Source organism: Manacus vitellinus, unplaced genomic scaffold (genome assembly GCF_001715985.3).
Source record: "Manacus vitellinus isolate BGI_N305 unplaced genomic scaffold, ASM171598v3 scaffold_24_pilon, whole genome shotgun sequence".
Classification (NCBI taxonomy): domain Eukaryota; kingdom Metazoa; phylum Chordata; class Aves; order Passeriformes; family Pipridae; genus Manacus; species Manacus vitellinus.
Window position 1 is genome coordinate 12,066,626 of NW_021939798.1, and position 14,955 is coordinate 12,081,580.

Here is a 14,955-nt window from a genome sequence, read left to right on the forward strand (position 1 = left end):
CTCTCTCCTTTTCCCTGGATATTCTTACATTTCTTCTGTTACTTATTTATACGATCACAGCGCCCAGAAATCTGAATGGAGAGTGGAGATAAATGGCGCTGGCAGGTATCCACAGCTTTGTGAGGGAAGAATTGTGTTAACTGGATCAAAATAAAGAGCATGTCCCCTCCAAAGCACCACAGTATATGCAAATAAATCTGCACGGCCTCTGTCTCCTTGGCTCGGGCCTCGCAATTATCCCAGCATTAGGCATTTACAATAACTCTGGAACATGCTTTTAGGCAGCGCTCCTCTTTCCTCTCCCTTTTCTGCTACTTGAAGCAAGCTCTTCCCCTGGGAAATCCGCATTGTCTTGTGGAAACAGTGAAATCCTCCCTGGGTGGTGCTGGCTCAGCTCACGCTGGGGCAGCAGCAGAGTCCGGGGAGTTGGTTAACTTTGCCACTAAAACGTCCCCCCGAAATTCCCAGTTCACTGCTTAGAGCCAGGAATACAAGAACAAAGGTAATCTGCAGGGCTTTCAAGGGAGCAGGGGTTTGAAGGCTTGATTGTAATTAGCATAATTAGGGGTGAATTTTATTTTTGCATGGATAGAACTGAAAGCAAAAGAAGCAAAATAATCCATTGATTTAAAAAATTAAATAAACACTAGGAAGAAAGGTCCCCTTCTCCAGACTGGAATGGGCTGAAAAGCAAACATTCTTTTTCAGGCTTTGCTGAGAAATCACTTTTTCCATCTAAGGAATTTTTTTTTAAAGTGTTGCATTTCGATTGATTTATTAATGAGCAGAAACCCAGGCATGAGGTGCCCCTTCTCCGTATGGATTGTAAAAATCCACCATTCAGCTTCTGGAATATTCTCCTCCCTTAAATCGAAGGTAACATTTGCATCCTTGAGCAGCGTCTGCTTGGCTCTAAGTGATTTGTTGTGTTTGGCTGCTCGGAGCTCTGTGTATCTTATTCATCAGCATCAAACTGCTCATTCTGCCCCCACTCCTTCCCTGCAACAAGAAGTCACAGAGAAAAACTGAAAAGCCTCGTTTGGGTTTACCTGAGCAGCTACACCTGTGTGGAGGTGTCAGCTGTGGAAGCAGATTGTTTGTCTGCTAGCTGGAGGTAGATGTGTGTCACATTCCAGACTTTGGAGAAAAGAGATTAAAACACCCATTAATTCCCTACAAACTTCTGATTATTTTTTTTCCCTTTCCCATTTACAATCTAAATAATTAACTCGAGAATTCTGGGTTTATTTTGTTTTCCTTTTGCTTCAACTCACAGCACTGGGGGGACCCTTCGGAGGTTGTGGGGCTGTTTTTCTAATGTCCCTCTTGCTGGCTGGAATCGCTCGGCTTCCCCTCAGGCTTGAGGGCTTGGAGGGATGAATTAGGAGCAACAAAGCCCCCAGTGTGGTGAGGCTTTCACCCTCCTCCTGGCGTGGGGCAGGACGGCAGCACCACCAGGGTCCCCCCGGTCGCTCCGGCACACGTGGTGTCTGCTGTCATCAACGTTTGGGATGGTGAACCACGTTCTACCTCTGCCAGGTAGTTGTGAAGCTCTGGGAAAGCAGGCAGGGTGCTGTAAACACGGATTGCAGTAGCCCCGTAAAGCAGAACAAATCGGTTTGATCTTTATTTCTCAAGGACAAACCAATTACGCCCGTCAGAAGGCAAAGCTGCATAATCGGGTTTCCACGAGTCCCTCGTCGTGTTACAGTGGTTTATTTGTCAGGCTGGTGTTGGCAGAGCTGATGTTAATTCCCAGCCCCGTCCCTGATCGTGAACTTGCTGTTACAGCCCAAGGTCAGAGGGTGCCTGTGGAGGTCCCTGCGCTCCCCGTGCCGGCCGTGGCCGAGTGTTCAGGGCTGGTGAGCACAGACCCCTCTGCTGCGTCCACGTGCGAGGGGAGGGAGGGACTCCAACACTTTTCAGATGTAAACAGCTTGTTCTTGGGATGTTGTTAATAACACGAACCCAAAGAGTGACTAACAACAATGTGCTGACTTGGGGAAGCGCTTGGATCTGCTGGTGCCCTGCATGAAAGGAGACAATTATTGTTCGTAACCGTTTATTTTCCCTTTACGACAAGCTAAGCAAAGCAAGTTTGTCAGAGGCAGAGTGCTCCTAATTTGGTCTCCAGTGACCTCTGCAGCCGTGATTGGCAGCCGGGTGTCAGGAAGGAACTTGTGCCTGTGAGATAGAAATGAGCAGAACAAATGCCGTAGGACAGCTTGGGTTCCCCAGGGGGGACAGGCTCAAAAAGGTGAAAGAAGTGCAATTACAGGAGGTTTTCAGCACAGAAAGTTAATTAGCTACTAAATAGCATTTAGTGCAGTTCAACGTGAGGAAATTTATGTTTTGAAAGCAAACAGATCAATGGAAAGCCTGTGGAACAAGCTTTTGGAAAGTCCATGCTGACATCCGTGTACTTTGTACCATAACGGCCTGAGTAGTTTTCCCAGGTTTCCCCAACAAATAGGAAGAGTTGTTAGATTTGTTACCCCTGTGTTTGTGGACGAATAGAAATGCTTCCGCATGTGAATGTTTGGACATCTAATTTCAGAAATCCTGGATAGGCTTTCATCCAGACTATCCAACACCTTGTTCCCTGGTCACTGCGATCAGTGGAAATTGATTCTGTTTGGGCTCTCTGAGGCACAGAAACTTCAAGTTCCAAATATTTTCTGCCAAAGGCTGAATTTAACACAGTCCTCAACCTAGTTACTTGTCTGTGCTGATTAAGGTGAGTGTCCGTGGCTGGCTCTGTGTGGCCACACTCCGTGGGAAGCTGGTGCTGTCCCACAAGTGTCCTTCCAGCCCTGCTCTGCAAGGTTACACAGAGCGAGCAGAAACATTTTGACACCTTTTTTTTAATACTGAGTTACCAATCTGGTTTCCTCTGTATGCCTTTTGTGTCACTGAAGTCAGCAGGTTTCACAGTTCATAATATATGTATATCGTCAAGGGCAATTTTTGTATCAGAACAATGGATTTAGGTTCCAGCTGCCCGATATTACCTCGCTCTATACAGCCACTGCACTAAATTTTTAGGCATTTCAGGATAGCTTTGAACTTTTATTGACGGATTATTTGTTTGAAGCTGTCTGTCTTAGCAGCTGATGCTGTCAGGAGCTGTTTCACCTTGCTGGGAAGAAGAGGAGCCCAGAAGGTCAGTGCCTGTGGGGAATAGCAGAGAAATGGAGAAATGCTAACCCCTGGGGAGGAAAAGGGGCATGTAATTCCCATTACATGGATGCTCATACATTATGATGATACTCATTGTCTGTAAATGATGCTTCCCAAGCCAGGAATGCTGGGGCTGTGGGAGAGCTGTTATTAGCGACGGCATAGGTTAGCACAATGGTGATGGAGAGCCAGCTCCATGAGGAGGGTTTGGCTCTTGCAGGAGGCTCTCTGGGAATCAGGTGGTGCACGCTGACAGCTTGGGTGACTGCCACATCATGGCTGTAACCTTCAGCCCCTTTCTCTCTTATAATTACATTTGTCACATCGCGTCATAAAATGAGTTATTAGATCTTGGTTGCTGAAATCGGCTTCCCAGGTAATCAGGGCAGGTCTCTGCCCCCGCTCTGGAACAGAAATAATAATTGGGTTTAGCTCTCTTTGTGCTGTAGGTGTGTTCCAAGGCATTAACCCAACAGCAAGTTGGGTCCCATTGCTGCACATCAGAAGTCTCCCTTGCAGGGTCTGAGCTCCTCTGTCGGGCGTGCAGGAGGTCCCACGTGGTGGGAGGGGGACAGTGGCTCCTTAGGGGCTACAACAGCTCGAGGAGTGCAGATGTGCTTGGCTGCTGTAGTTGACTGTTGAGTGGAGAAAATACATCAACATCTGGTCTTGCTCCCCAGCAAGAATGGGACGTGTTTTGAGACAAGAGTAATGGGAGTTTGGTGAGGGGAAAAGACTGAAGTGGAATCCCATAATCATTTATGTTGGAAAAGCCCTCTAAGATCACTGAGTCCAACCCTTCCCCAGCAGTGCCAAGGCCACCACTAACCCACGTCCCCAGGTGCAAGATCCACATAGCTTTTAAGTCCCTCCAGGGATGGGGACTCCAACACTGCCCTGGGCAGCTGTGCCAGGGCTGGACAGCCTTTCTGATGTAGAAATTCTCCCCAGTATCCAACCCGAATCTCCACTGGTGCAACCTGAGGCCATTTCCTCTCATCCTGTCACTTTTCCCCTGGGAGCAGAGTCTGAACCCCCCCAGCTCCAACCTCCTGTCAGGAAGTTGCAGAGAGTGAGAAGGTCCCTTCTGAGCCTCCTTTTCTCCAGGCTGAGCCTCTCCAGCTCCTTCAGCTGCTCCTGCTGCTCCAGACCCTTCCCAGCTCTGTTCCCTTCCCTGGACATGCTCCAGTGCTTTAATGTCCTTCTTGTCATGAGGGCCCAAAATGAACACAAGAATATGTCTATTGGTTTCCTGCCTCAGGTTTTGCTAATCCTCCTTGGTTTTTCTCCCTGTCCCTTTTATTCCTGTGGCCCAGTGCACTTGTTGTTTTGCTGAGCAGTGCTGTATATTAGCTGGCACTCTGTTTTTCCTGGATCCCTCAACCTAAAGTCTCTCTGGAATGTTCCTCCGGCTATTTGCCTTGCAATGCTTCAGCTCCCTGCTTTTGCATGGTGCTCTGGGATAAATTCCTCATCCAGCAGATAGAATAGACTGACAGATAATAAACTCTACCCTTGCATCTGTATATCTTGAGTGCCTGGGTAGAGGACTCCCCAAAATCCACAAAATTAGCAGACATCATAATGCTTGTTGTTACTGACATCCAGAATGATCTCGATATTAAAATTATTTTTGAAAGTAGTAGTCCAGTGGGTTAGAGTATTTTCAATTTTTTTCAATCAATATATATAGGAAAAAAAGTAATTTTAAACACAGTGAGGGTTTTTTCCGAATTTCCCCGTTGACTCAGTAAGCACCAGTGAACAAGGTGGTTCTATCTCTGCATCTGTCCTGTGTGTGAATGCTCGTGTTCATCAGCCCCTGTGAAGGGCAGGGGGGCACAGGTGTCTCTTTCAGATTTCACCCTCTACATCACCGAGAACATCGGAATTTCCCCGGGCTGCACACGCTGAGCCACCCTGCTCCCCCTCGGTGCCTTTTTCTGGCTGGAAGGGGTAAATCCGCTTGCCCGAGTTGGTTCCGTGTCTGTGGGATGCGTGTGCGAGCTTGTCACCAGTGAATGTGAACTGTAAACATTTGTCTTTAGAAGCATTTCCTGCAAACACAGCGGTGCCAGCAGCGCTGTGCCCGGGCTCTGCAGCCCCTCGGCTCTCAGGTTACTGCTGCTGTGTCTGAGAGCTGGGTTACGTAGCAGAAGGAATTGCAGTGGGCAATGGTGTTCTGCACTGAGGAGCTACAGAATTCCTGGGATCAAAGCAAGCCTGCCCAGCTCTACTGGTAACTCATTTCTTGGCAGTTCTCTGCTGCTGTTGGTTTGAGGTGATGCTCGTGAAGAATGAGCGCCTTGGTCTCCATGGCAAGGACTCACAGGGCAAGGATCCTCCCACCAACCCACCCTCCAGCCCTTTGCTATGCTGACCAGCTCGTCTTTGCAAGAGTTTTAGAAAATGGGTTGCCTTTGCTTAGTCTTTGAGTTAGTTTGAGTCATCTCTTCCAGGAAAATCCTGTGTAACCAGCTGTGGCTGTTATGAAGTGTTGCTCCATAAATACCAGCTGCTCCTAGCAGGCAGTCCAGCCCAAGTGTCTTGTACCAGGACTCCTGTTACATTTGCATTAACATGAGATGCTGAATGTTTTAAAAAGTGTTACATTTTGACACTTTATCCAAAAGTAATGCTTGATTTTTCACAAAGAACAGTACAATCTTCATGGAAAAATTCCCAAGACAGGTGTATAGATGTGCCTGACACTGGAGGTATCCTGGTGTCTAACCTGGAAAACCTGCTGTGTATGCTCTCTGAGAGAGTTTGGGTGTGTAGTGCAATCCCTGTTGCCACATCACTTCTAAATCCTCATCCTCCAAATGGCCTGAATGTAAGTTCTGCTTTGCTGCTTTCTCTCCAAAAACTGGAGCAGCAGAACTTCGTGCCCAGAGCAGCGAAGTCACTCCTTTAGCTGAAGTCAACCAGCCTTGGTTTCATCCAGATGGTGCTGCAGGACCAGGAAGGGGCTCGGGGATTTGCTCCCAGTGCAGGCTCCGGAGTTTGAGTTACACATTAGAATGGGGTGGCTCAAAGGGCCTTGGTTAAAAATTTAACCCACGACTAACTGGGTTGTGCAGAGCCCTGTCCCTTGGAATGCAACGACCTGGCCCGTGGGGAGATGTGGCACACAGGGCTGGTCCCTGCGGAAGAGGCCCTGGAGCCGGGCTGGGAAGGCAGGCTGGTGTGGAGTGCATGCTGAGTGTGTGATTCCCAGCCTTCAGTGCCCACATTGTTGGATAAGCGGATTAGAAAACATGGCATAAAGTGGCCTTGCAGGGGGCTGCTTTGTACCTGCTCCTGGCCTTGTCTGGCAAGCCCTGATTTCACAGCGCAGCCCATTCAGCCCCGCGCGGGGATTGTTCACGTGCATTGGCCTTTTCACCAACCCAGGGGTCACAGTTTCACATTCACTTCATTCCCAAAGCAGTGGTATTTTTCTTTTGGGATCGGGGCTGGTGGGGGCATGTGGGCTTTTTGAGTCTGAGCTCAGTTTGCATTTAAAGCTGGAGATCTGGGCTGGGTTGGGAAAGGGTTGGGTTCATTTACTGTACCTGTGGTGCGTCGAAGAGCTCAGGTGTGACTTCCCATCGATAACTCCCCGAAGTTTCAAGATTGCAAGTGGAAACCATTTTGGGTTTATAGACACAAATCCAGGCTTGGCAGGTCCACTTGCAAAGACCTAATGAGAAACTGGAGTTCGGGTGAAACATCTTTGGATCTTACCGGTCATGGAGGGAATTTCCCAGATGAGATCCCAGGTCCGTGCTGCCGTCGGAATGTACTCACACCTCCTGTCCCCATCCCAGTGAGGAGCAGCTGAGCTGAGGGCATTACTTGAGATTCTTAATTTTGCCTTCTCAAAAGTGTTTTGAGGAATGGGTTTGGCTCTGCCGAAGTTCTGTGTGCAGTTTGGAACAGACCAAAACCAGGATGTTTTTTGTGATGATAGGGAATCAATTTAAATAAAAATAACTTAACCTCTTACAGGGGCTGTCAGTTATTGGCTCCTCGGGCCTGCCCTGAATCCCCATCTCAGAGCTCTGACTAAAGGTTTTGGACGTGGTTGCTGCATGTACCTGCAGCCTCCCAGGGCTGATGTGTTGCGGGGTGTTCGCCCCGCGCTCTGTCCGCAGGGACACGTGTGACAATCGCATGACCTGCTCCACCAGCTCTGCCTCCAGCCTCGACACCAGTGCCCAGTTCCAGGAGAACAATGGGCAAACACAGAGCGCCAGATGGGATGAACAGCAGAAGGTATTTGCCCTCGAGCAGGTCTGTGGTGTCTTCAGAGTGGACCTGGGACAAATGAGATCCCTTCGTCTCTTCTTCAGGTACTGGGTCGTTGTGTGTGAGAGTTGTGTGTGCTCTGGCTCGGGGCTCTGGGGATGCTGGGGGCAGATGGCTTCTGCAGTCCTCCTTGGAAGCCTTTCCAGAGTGGTTGTCTCCAGGAAAGCAAGTGTCAGCCTTCCCAGGGAGAGACTCTGAATTACTGTTTTGGGACCAAAAGGATTTTTTTCCTAATAAGGTAAAGGGTGCTCTTAACTGTCTTACCAAAAATGCTCCAAATAACCTGCAGGTGTGGAAAAAAATCTTTACCTGTGGTACCTTTTCCTTTGCCTGCCTCTCACCAGGCTCCTCTGGAGCTGACTTTGTGTACAGTCAGGAGCTGACTTTGTGTACTGCCTTAATGTTTCTGGAGCAGACTTCTTGTGTACTTGTCTCCAGGCAAGACAAATTTTAATTCCTTCACGTGAAGGAAGGGTAAAAATAGTGCCGTTACCAGGTACTAGTGGAGCTTCTTGGGGAAAATGGTCACTATGGCCATGTCAAACAATCACAGAATATCTCAGTTGGAAGGGACTCATAAGGATCACCGAGTCCTAGGGCTGTAAAACTGCCTCTGTGCCCTGTTGGAAGGGGCAGACTGGTGCTGCCCACTGGGATTTGCTTTGCACCCTCTCTCACCAGAGTGTCCCCGTTCCTGCTGGCCCCTCGTTGCCCTGGGCAGCCCATGCAGGTTGTTCTCCTGTTGTTCCCTGCAGTGACGAGGCCTGCACCTGTGGGCAGCTGGTGGTTGCAAGCAGGGAGAGCCAGTACAAGATCTTCCATTTTCACCACGGTGGCCTGGATAAACTCTCCGAGGTGTTTCAGCAGTGGAAGTACTGCACAGAGACCCATCTCAAGGACCAGGTACCTGAGTGAGGTTCTTGGGGCAAAGAGGGGTTTTCCAGCAGATGTTTCCCACTTGGGTTTGTGTTTTGGAGAAATGAAGCTTTGAGTTCACGTCACCAAGTCGTGCAGAAAGCTGCAATGTGTTGGATGTTTAGGATGGAACTCTGAGCCGGACGTGAGGTCTCTCTTGGACTTGCTTGTCCCCATCCATTCCTGTTCCACCTGTGGAATGTGGGGGAAGATCATCCAGAAGACTTGCTTAGGTAGTGATTTTGCTAGAGCTGACAGGTCAGCACTGCCCTTTAAGCGTGGAAGGTGGCTGGAAATCTGCAGTGGTAGGTCAGAAATTCAGTCAGAGCCTTTCATCCATCTTATGGCACACAGCTCACGGCTTTGGAGAATGTTTTGACAACGCATCTTGCCATATTTTGTTCAATCTACATACAAATGTGATAAGAGCTCTTTAATTATCTGTTTAAGATATTGTATGTGCTTATTAGAAACAGTGATTTTTAAATTTCCATCCTTCCCACAGAGCCCCCCGCTGCTTTTCTTATTATGGTCGCATGGGCTCACTTTTTGCATTGAGCAACCTTTGATTTTTAAATTAAATGTCAGCTGCAGTCTTGCACTGGGATCATGAGTGCCCTCAGAGAGCCTGGCAGCGCCGTTCCCCGCTTGCCTAACAGCAATCCCTTTGTATATGGCCAATCATATGTAATTTATTGCAAGCATTCCTGGCAGGGGGAAGTTTTGCTGTAAGCAGCATTAATTCAGTTTCAGGTCAGGGATAAGATTGGAGGAGGAATGGAAACTATTTTTTTTTTTAAGATGAAGCTGTTCTGTGGTGCTCAGATTTTTAATTATTCTAATCACTCTTGTTATTGTAATGGTTGGAATTTAAAAAAAAAAAAAAAAGCCAAAACCTCCCCAAGTGCAGCTCCTCAGTGTTTAATCCTACATGAACCACACAGAGAGGTTTCCCTGCTCTGGGTTTCACACTCTGCTGCTCTCTCTGGCTCCTGCCTCCAGTTTTGGTTTGTTTTCCCCCGTTCAGCAGCTCGCTGATGAGAAAACCTGCATGCAGTTCTCCATCCGCCGTCCCAAGCTGCCCTCCTCGGAGACCCACCCCGAGGAGAACACGTACAGGCGCCTCGACGTGTCTGCCTGGCTCCATCACCTGAACGAATCCGGGCAGGTGGAAGAGGAGTACAAGCTGCAGAAGGTGAGAGGTTTCCATCTGTTCTCTCCTGCTGCAGAGTGCAAGTCCCCAGGGGGAAGCTGCAGGAGTTTGCTTTCCTGCCGGGGGCAAGAACTGGGAGTGTGGAGACTGGTGTAGGAAGCCTTGGCTGGAGATCTTGCTGTGGGATTGGAGCAGATTCCTGCAGACTCCCACCTGGAGGTGTTCCTGTGTCACCTGCTCCAGGTGCCCCTGCCTCGGCAGGAGGGTTGGACTGGGTGGTCTCCAGAGGTCCTTTCCAACCCCAATTGTTCTGTGATTCTGTGATGGTGGAGCATCTCCCATCCATGACCAAGGACAAGCAGTCCCACTTCTGCTGCCGTTTGGAATCAATAAACCAAAGTGCCCAATGCCCACGGTGTTTGCAGAATGTGTGACCAAATCACAGAGAGAACTGGAGACTGCTGTGTGAGCTGAGATTGATGTATGAACTGGGCTTGATGTATGGACTGAGACTGATGTATGAACTGGGCTTGCTGTGTGAACTGGGATTGCTGCAGGAACTGCCACTGCTGTATGAAATAACGCAGGGGGAGCGCTGGGCCCGGGCTCTGAGAGAGAAGTTTGCAGTGCAGTGCGGTGTCTCCGGGACTGGGGATTAAGCCGTGACATGAGAACGACACGTTAATCGTAGAGCCTCTCCGGGGGTGGTTATTGACATTGAAATGAGCCCGATTTGTGTCTGGTCTGGGAATAGAGGGCCAGCACTTTCCCTCTAAACATGTGCAAATTGCAGGAGCTTGAATCAAGGCGTCACTTGTCAGGAAAGAACTGCAGAGGCACCAAAGCACAGCAGCGGGCAGTTCCTTGTTGCTGTATTTGGGAATGTTAAAACTGTACCAGCCATAACTTTTGCTCCTTGTTCCAGGCCATTTTCTTTGGTGGGATTGATATTTCCATCCGTGGGGAGGTGTGGCCCTTTCTGCTGCACTACTACAGCTACGAGTCCACTTCTGAAGAGAGGGAGGCACTGAGGCTGCAGAAGAGGAAAGAATACTTTGAGATCCAGGAGAAAAGGTAACAGACCATCATCACCCTCCCCTGCTCATCTTCCCCAGGCTGGACATCGCAGTGACACTGCTGGTGATGTGCAGTCTCTGCCTCCTTTGCATCAGGAGAAGCTGGAGTAAAGAAGTGAGAGGGACAGTGAAGGAGGTGTATCGGGCACTGCTGACCTCCTGAGGCTCTGGAACTAATAATAATTTGATAATAATAATTTGAACCATAGAGCTCACTTGGGTTTTTGAAACAGGCTCGTCAGTATCACACAGGGAAACGTCTCACAGGCAAGGCTTGAGTTAGAACACTGAAGGTGAAATTGGGATCTTATATTTCTTTATAAATAAAACTGTACATAAAAATAAGGAAGGAGAAGGGATATCTAATTTAAGGAGGTTGTTACTGCAAGAACTGTGTGTTGTTAAATAGCTGTGGGTACATTTAAGCTGGAGAGGGACAGTGGTGGTATTAATTAGGAAACAATCAAACCAGAGTGAGTTCAAGTGTGCCACCCCCAAGAAGCAGTGGAGAGCAGAGTCTGATGCTTCTGAGGTGTGTATCACAGCAAACACATCATGTCATCCCGTTTATAACCCAGGAGGCTCCCTCTAGTAATCCCTTGGGACAGACAATCCGCTGTTCTGGACAGACCTGCTTGTCTGTTCTTCAGGTGCTGAGAAAACGCTGTACAGGAATAGTTTTCCTCTGCAAACTAAGACTGAAATGACTGAACTGAGGCTTTTTGTTCATTGTGGCAACCATATTCCTCTCTTGGCAATGGTCTCCTGTTGCTGCTCACCTTGCAGGCTGTCCATGACTCCGGATGAACAGAAGGATTTCTGGCGTCAGGTGCAGTTCACGGTGGACAAGGACGTTGTGAGGACTGACCGCAGCAACCAGTTCTTCCGAGGGGAGGACAACCCCAACGTGGAAACCATGAGGTGAAGTGTCTGGTGCCAAACCCAAACATGTCCTGCCGAGCGTATGGACAACTCGGTCAGCCAGTCCTGGGCTGCCTGGGAATGCTGAACAGCACCCACTGTGCATCTGCTGACTGGAATCAAGGGATGCAACAATAAAGCCTTTCCAGTGCTTCTGTAGCCATTTCCTTCTCTAATAACCCTGCTCCCATCCCCAACCTTCCCTGCACACACAGGGGTGCTGTGCAGGGCTGTGTGCAGGTGCCTGGGTCTGTGGTTCTGATGGGATGGAGGATGAGCACACCCGAGTCTGCTCCAAGGGGTGGGACTTGTAAAAAGTGAGAGTCACGGTTATGTACAGTGTTAGTGTATCTTTGTTGTGCTTCCAGATACAGTTCTTTTAGGGAAAGTGGGATGCAACAAAAGGTGCTCAAAAGTTAATGTGTTAGATGTCAGAGGATCTGTGACTCTCCTGCACTGATCCTGGCTCAGCCTGTGTGGTGAGAGTTGGGGTGAAGGGATGGGGCTGTGCTCAGCTGTCACCTGCCCTCACCTGTCCCACCTCCCTGTTTGTGTCTCTGCTCCAGGAGGATCCTGCTGAACTATGCAGTATTTAACCCAGCCACTGGATACTCCCAGGGCATGTCCGACCTGGTTGCTCCACTCCTGGCAGAGATCCTGGATGAGTCGGATACTTTCTGGTGCTTTGTTGGATTGATGCAGAACACGATCTTCATCAGCTCCCCCCGGGATGAGGACATGGAGAAGCAGCTGGTGAGGCTGAATGCTGGGATCCTGTTCTCTGTCAATCTCCTCTCCCCAGTCACAAAAAGCAGTTCCCTGGGTTCCAGTATGCAAAGTCAAGCTCCAAAGCCACAAAATCCTTGGGCTGATCCTCAGGGTTGTCCCGTGCAGGGCCAGGAGTTGGACTTCGATAATCCTTGTGGGTCACTTCCAACACACGATATTCTGGGATTCTGTGATTCTATGGAAATAACTGATGCATAGAATTGCTCCTGGGTGACTGGGGCACTCCCAGCACAGTTATATCCATATTTCCTTGTGAAATAGCTGCTGTGACCTTTGGTCATAGACCCAAGCGTGCTCCTGGCTGTGCTGTACTAAACAGGCCACAGGGCTGGAGCTTTTTGGGAGGGAAGAGAACTCTCCAGCTCTGGCTCGCAGCGTGGGGGTCCCCGGGGTGCCGAGGGGTGGTGAGGGGGGTACAAGTCCCTGTGCCCGAGGCAGGGCCTCGGCTCAAAGCGTCCTTTGCAGCTGTACCTGCGCGAGCTGCTGCGGCTCATGCACCCCCGCTTCCACCAGCACCTCTGTGCCCTGGGAGAGGACGGCCTGCAGATGCTCTTCTGTCACCGCTGGATCCTGCTCTGTTTCAAGCGGGAGTTCCCGGAGGCCGAGGCCCTGCGCATGTGGGAGGCCTGCTGGGCTCACTACCAGGTGAGGAGCTGGCACGGGCAGGGCATGGTCCGTGCCCCTCAGCAGGCACTGCAGAGTTCCCATAAAGCCTCTTAGTAGCAAAGCAGCCAAAATAAATCAGTGTTACAGAGGGTCTGTAACTACAGAAGAACTATATCTGTGTAGCAGGAGGATGGAGCCCTGCTCCTGCCTCTCCTTGGGGATGTCCGGGGTTCAAAAGGAGGTGTTTCAGAAAGTACTGAACATCCACTTATGAAGTTCAGGCTTCTCTTACACAGCTGGGAAATGTCTTCCCAAAAATCACTGGTCTGCTCTGAACACTGTGGTGCAAACTTTGCTGCCATGCTGTGAAGAGAAGAGGCTTTGGCTCATCATCTGTGGGCCAGAATTCACCAGGAACTCACGTTCTCACCACTGGGCAGAACTGGAGAGAGCAAAAATTCTCACCAAGGACCCACTTGTGGAGGGTGGGAGGTGAAGCCAGAGCTCTGCCTCCACCTGCTGCACAGCAGCCCCTGTGTTCTCATTGCAGACAGACTATTTCCACCTCTTTATCTGCGTGGCCATCGTGGTGATTTACGGGGATGATGTCATTGAACAACAGCTGGCCACTGACCAGATGCTGCTGCATTTCAGCAACCTGGCCATGCACATGAACGGGGAGCTCGTACTCAGGAAGGTAAATACCCAGGGGCTGGGGCTTGGGTCCAGGGATGAGTCAGGGTGTTGAGGAAACCAGGGACTGATGCTTCAGCTTCTCATTGCCTGGATCCCTGTGCCTGGCTGGAGCCCAGGAGGGTGGGATGCTGCTCTTTGCCTGGAGGTGACAGTATGGTTGGGATAACCCTTGGCTGGGATAACCCATGCCCATGGTCAGGGAAAGGGCAGACAGAGCAGTTGGTGCTGTTATCCCCACTCCATCTCAGCTGGAGTGATGGAGCTGTGGGATGAGCTGTGGTGTGTGGCAGCCCCTGCGACGTCCCACTGTCCCAGTTAACCCTGAGCTCTGTGTTCAGAGGGACATGCCTTTGCTGAAGCTCAGGTAGCCAAACAGGAGGGTGGGAGAGGAAGCCACGGGCCACCTCAGCTCTCCGTGTTCATCCCCCAGTGAGGAGTGAATGTTTTCCCTCTCTCCCTGCCCTCTAGGCCAGGAGTCTGCTCTATCAGTTCCACCTGCTCCCCCGCATCCCCTGCAGCCTGCACGACCTCTGCAAGCTGTGTGGGACAGGGATGTGGGACAGTGGCTTCATCCCCGCCGTGGAGTGCTCCGGCCATCACCCCGAGTCCGAGAGCTGCCCGTACGGAGGGCTGGTGGAAGTGTCTTCTCCTAGACCAGGAAGTGAAGGCAAGAAAGGCCTGAAAACACGGGATGTCTTTGCCTTCCGAAAATAGCTGAGAGGAACAGGGTGTGACGGCGGAAGGGACGGGCAGGAAGGATGTGCATAGGAAAAATGTTGAAGACGAAAATGGAGGAATAGCTTGTCAAGATTCCTGAGAAGACTGGAAGGTGGGGAATGGAAGAGGAATTAAATTGCTCTACAGGGGAAGCAAGTTCCAGTGCATGGATGGTGGAACCTGAGCAAAAGGCTCAGGAACTGTGTTGACATGTTTGCATTTGGTTTTGTTAGAAACAAGCTTTTCTAGGTCTTATCAAGGACTTTTTATTCTGCCTCTGGGACTGGACTGGTTATCAACCAGAACTTTCTTACTTGCTGATGAGAAAGGAGAGCACTGCAGAGAGCCAAGTGCACAGGCAGTGTTGGTGGGGCCGGGGCAGGAGCAGAGCTGGGCGAGGCACCCGGAGCTCACCGTGCACTCTCCGCTTCAACCAGCACGTGCAACACGGGGCTGCTCTCTAAAGCCATAGAGACCATTTTAATTATCATCTGCCAGAAATAAATCTGCAGACCATTGGGATTGCAGGGAAGGTGTCTGCTTTGTCGGTAAGGAAGGACTGGTCAGCTCAAGGTCTTGTCTCTGGCCTTTTCTATAGGATATTCTGGC

The 14,955-nt window shown here is 50.1% G+C and overlaps 1 protein-coding gene across 3 annotated transcripts in view; it reads left to right on the top strand.

The window, feature by feature from the left end:
• Positions 1-14,533, top strand: part of TBC1D16 (TBC1 domain family member 16) — a 22,052-nt gene extending 7,519 nt beyond the window's left edge. Inside the window, exons 3-11 of one of the 3 annotated variants that reach the window (XM_018073251.2) lie at positions 7,320-7,517; positions 8,229-8,376; positions 9,416-9,583; positions 10,467-10,615; positions 11,404-11,538; positions 12,105-12,291; positions 12,793-12,972; positions 13,484-13,630; positions 14,098-14,533. In XM_018073251.2, the coding sequence (XP_017928740.1) occupies positions 7,320-7,517; positions 8,229-8,376; positions 9,416-9,583; positions 10,467-10,615; positions 11,404-11,538; positions 12,105-12,291; positions 12,793-12,972; positions 13,484-13,630; positions 14,098-14,343 (1,558 nt within the window). In that variant the 3' untranslated portion in view covers positions 14,344-14,533. The remainder of the gene's footprint in view (positions 1-7,319; positions 7,518-8,228; positions 8,377-9,415; positions 9,584-10,466; positions 10,616-11,403; positions 11,539-12,104; positions 12,292-12,792; positions 12,973-13,483; positions 13,631-14,097) is intronic. The other 2 variants (XM_018073253.2, XM_018073252.2) reach the window with 2 other exon arrangements.
• The last annotated feature ends 422 nt before the right edge of the window (positions 14,534-14,955 follow it).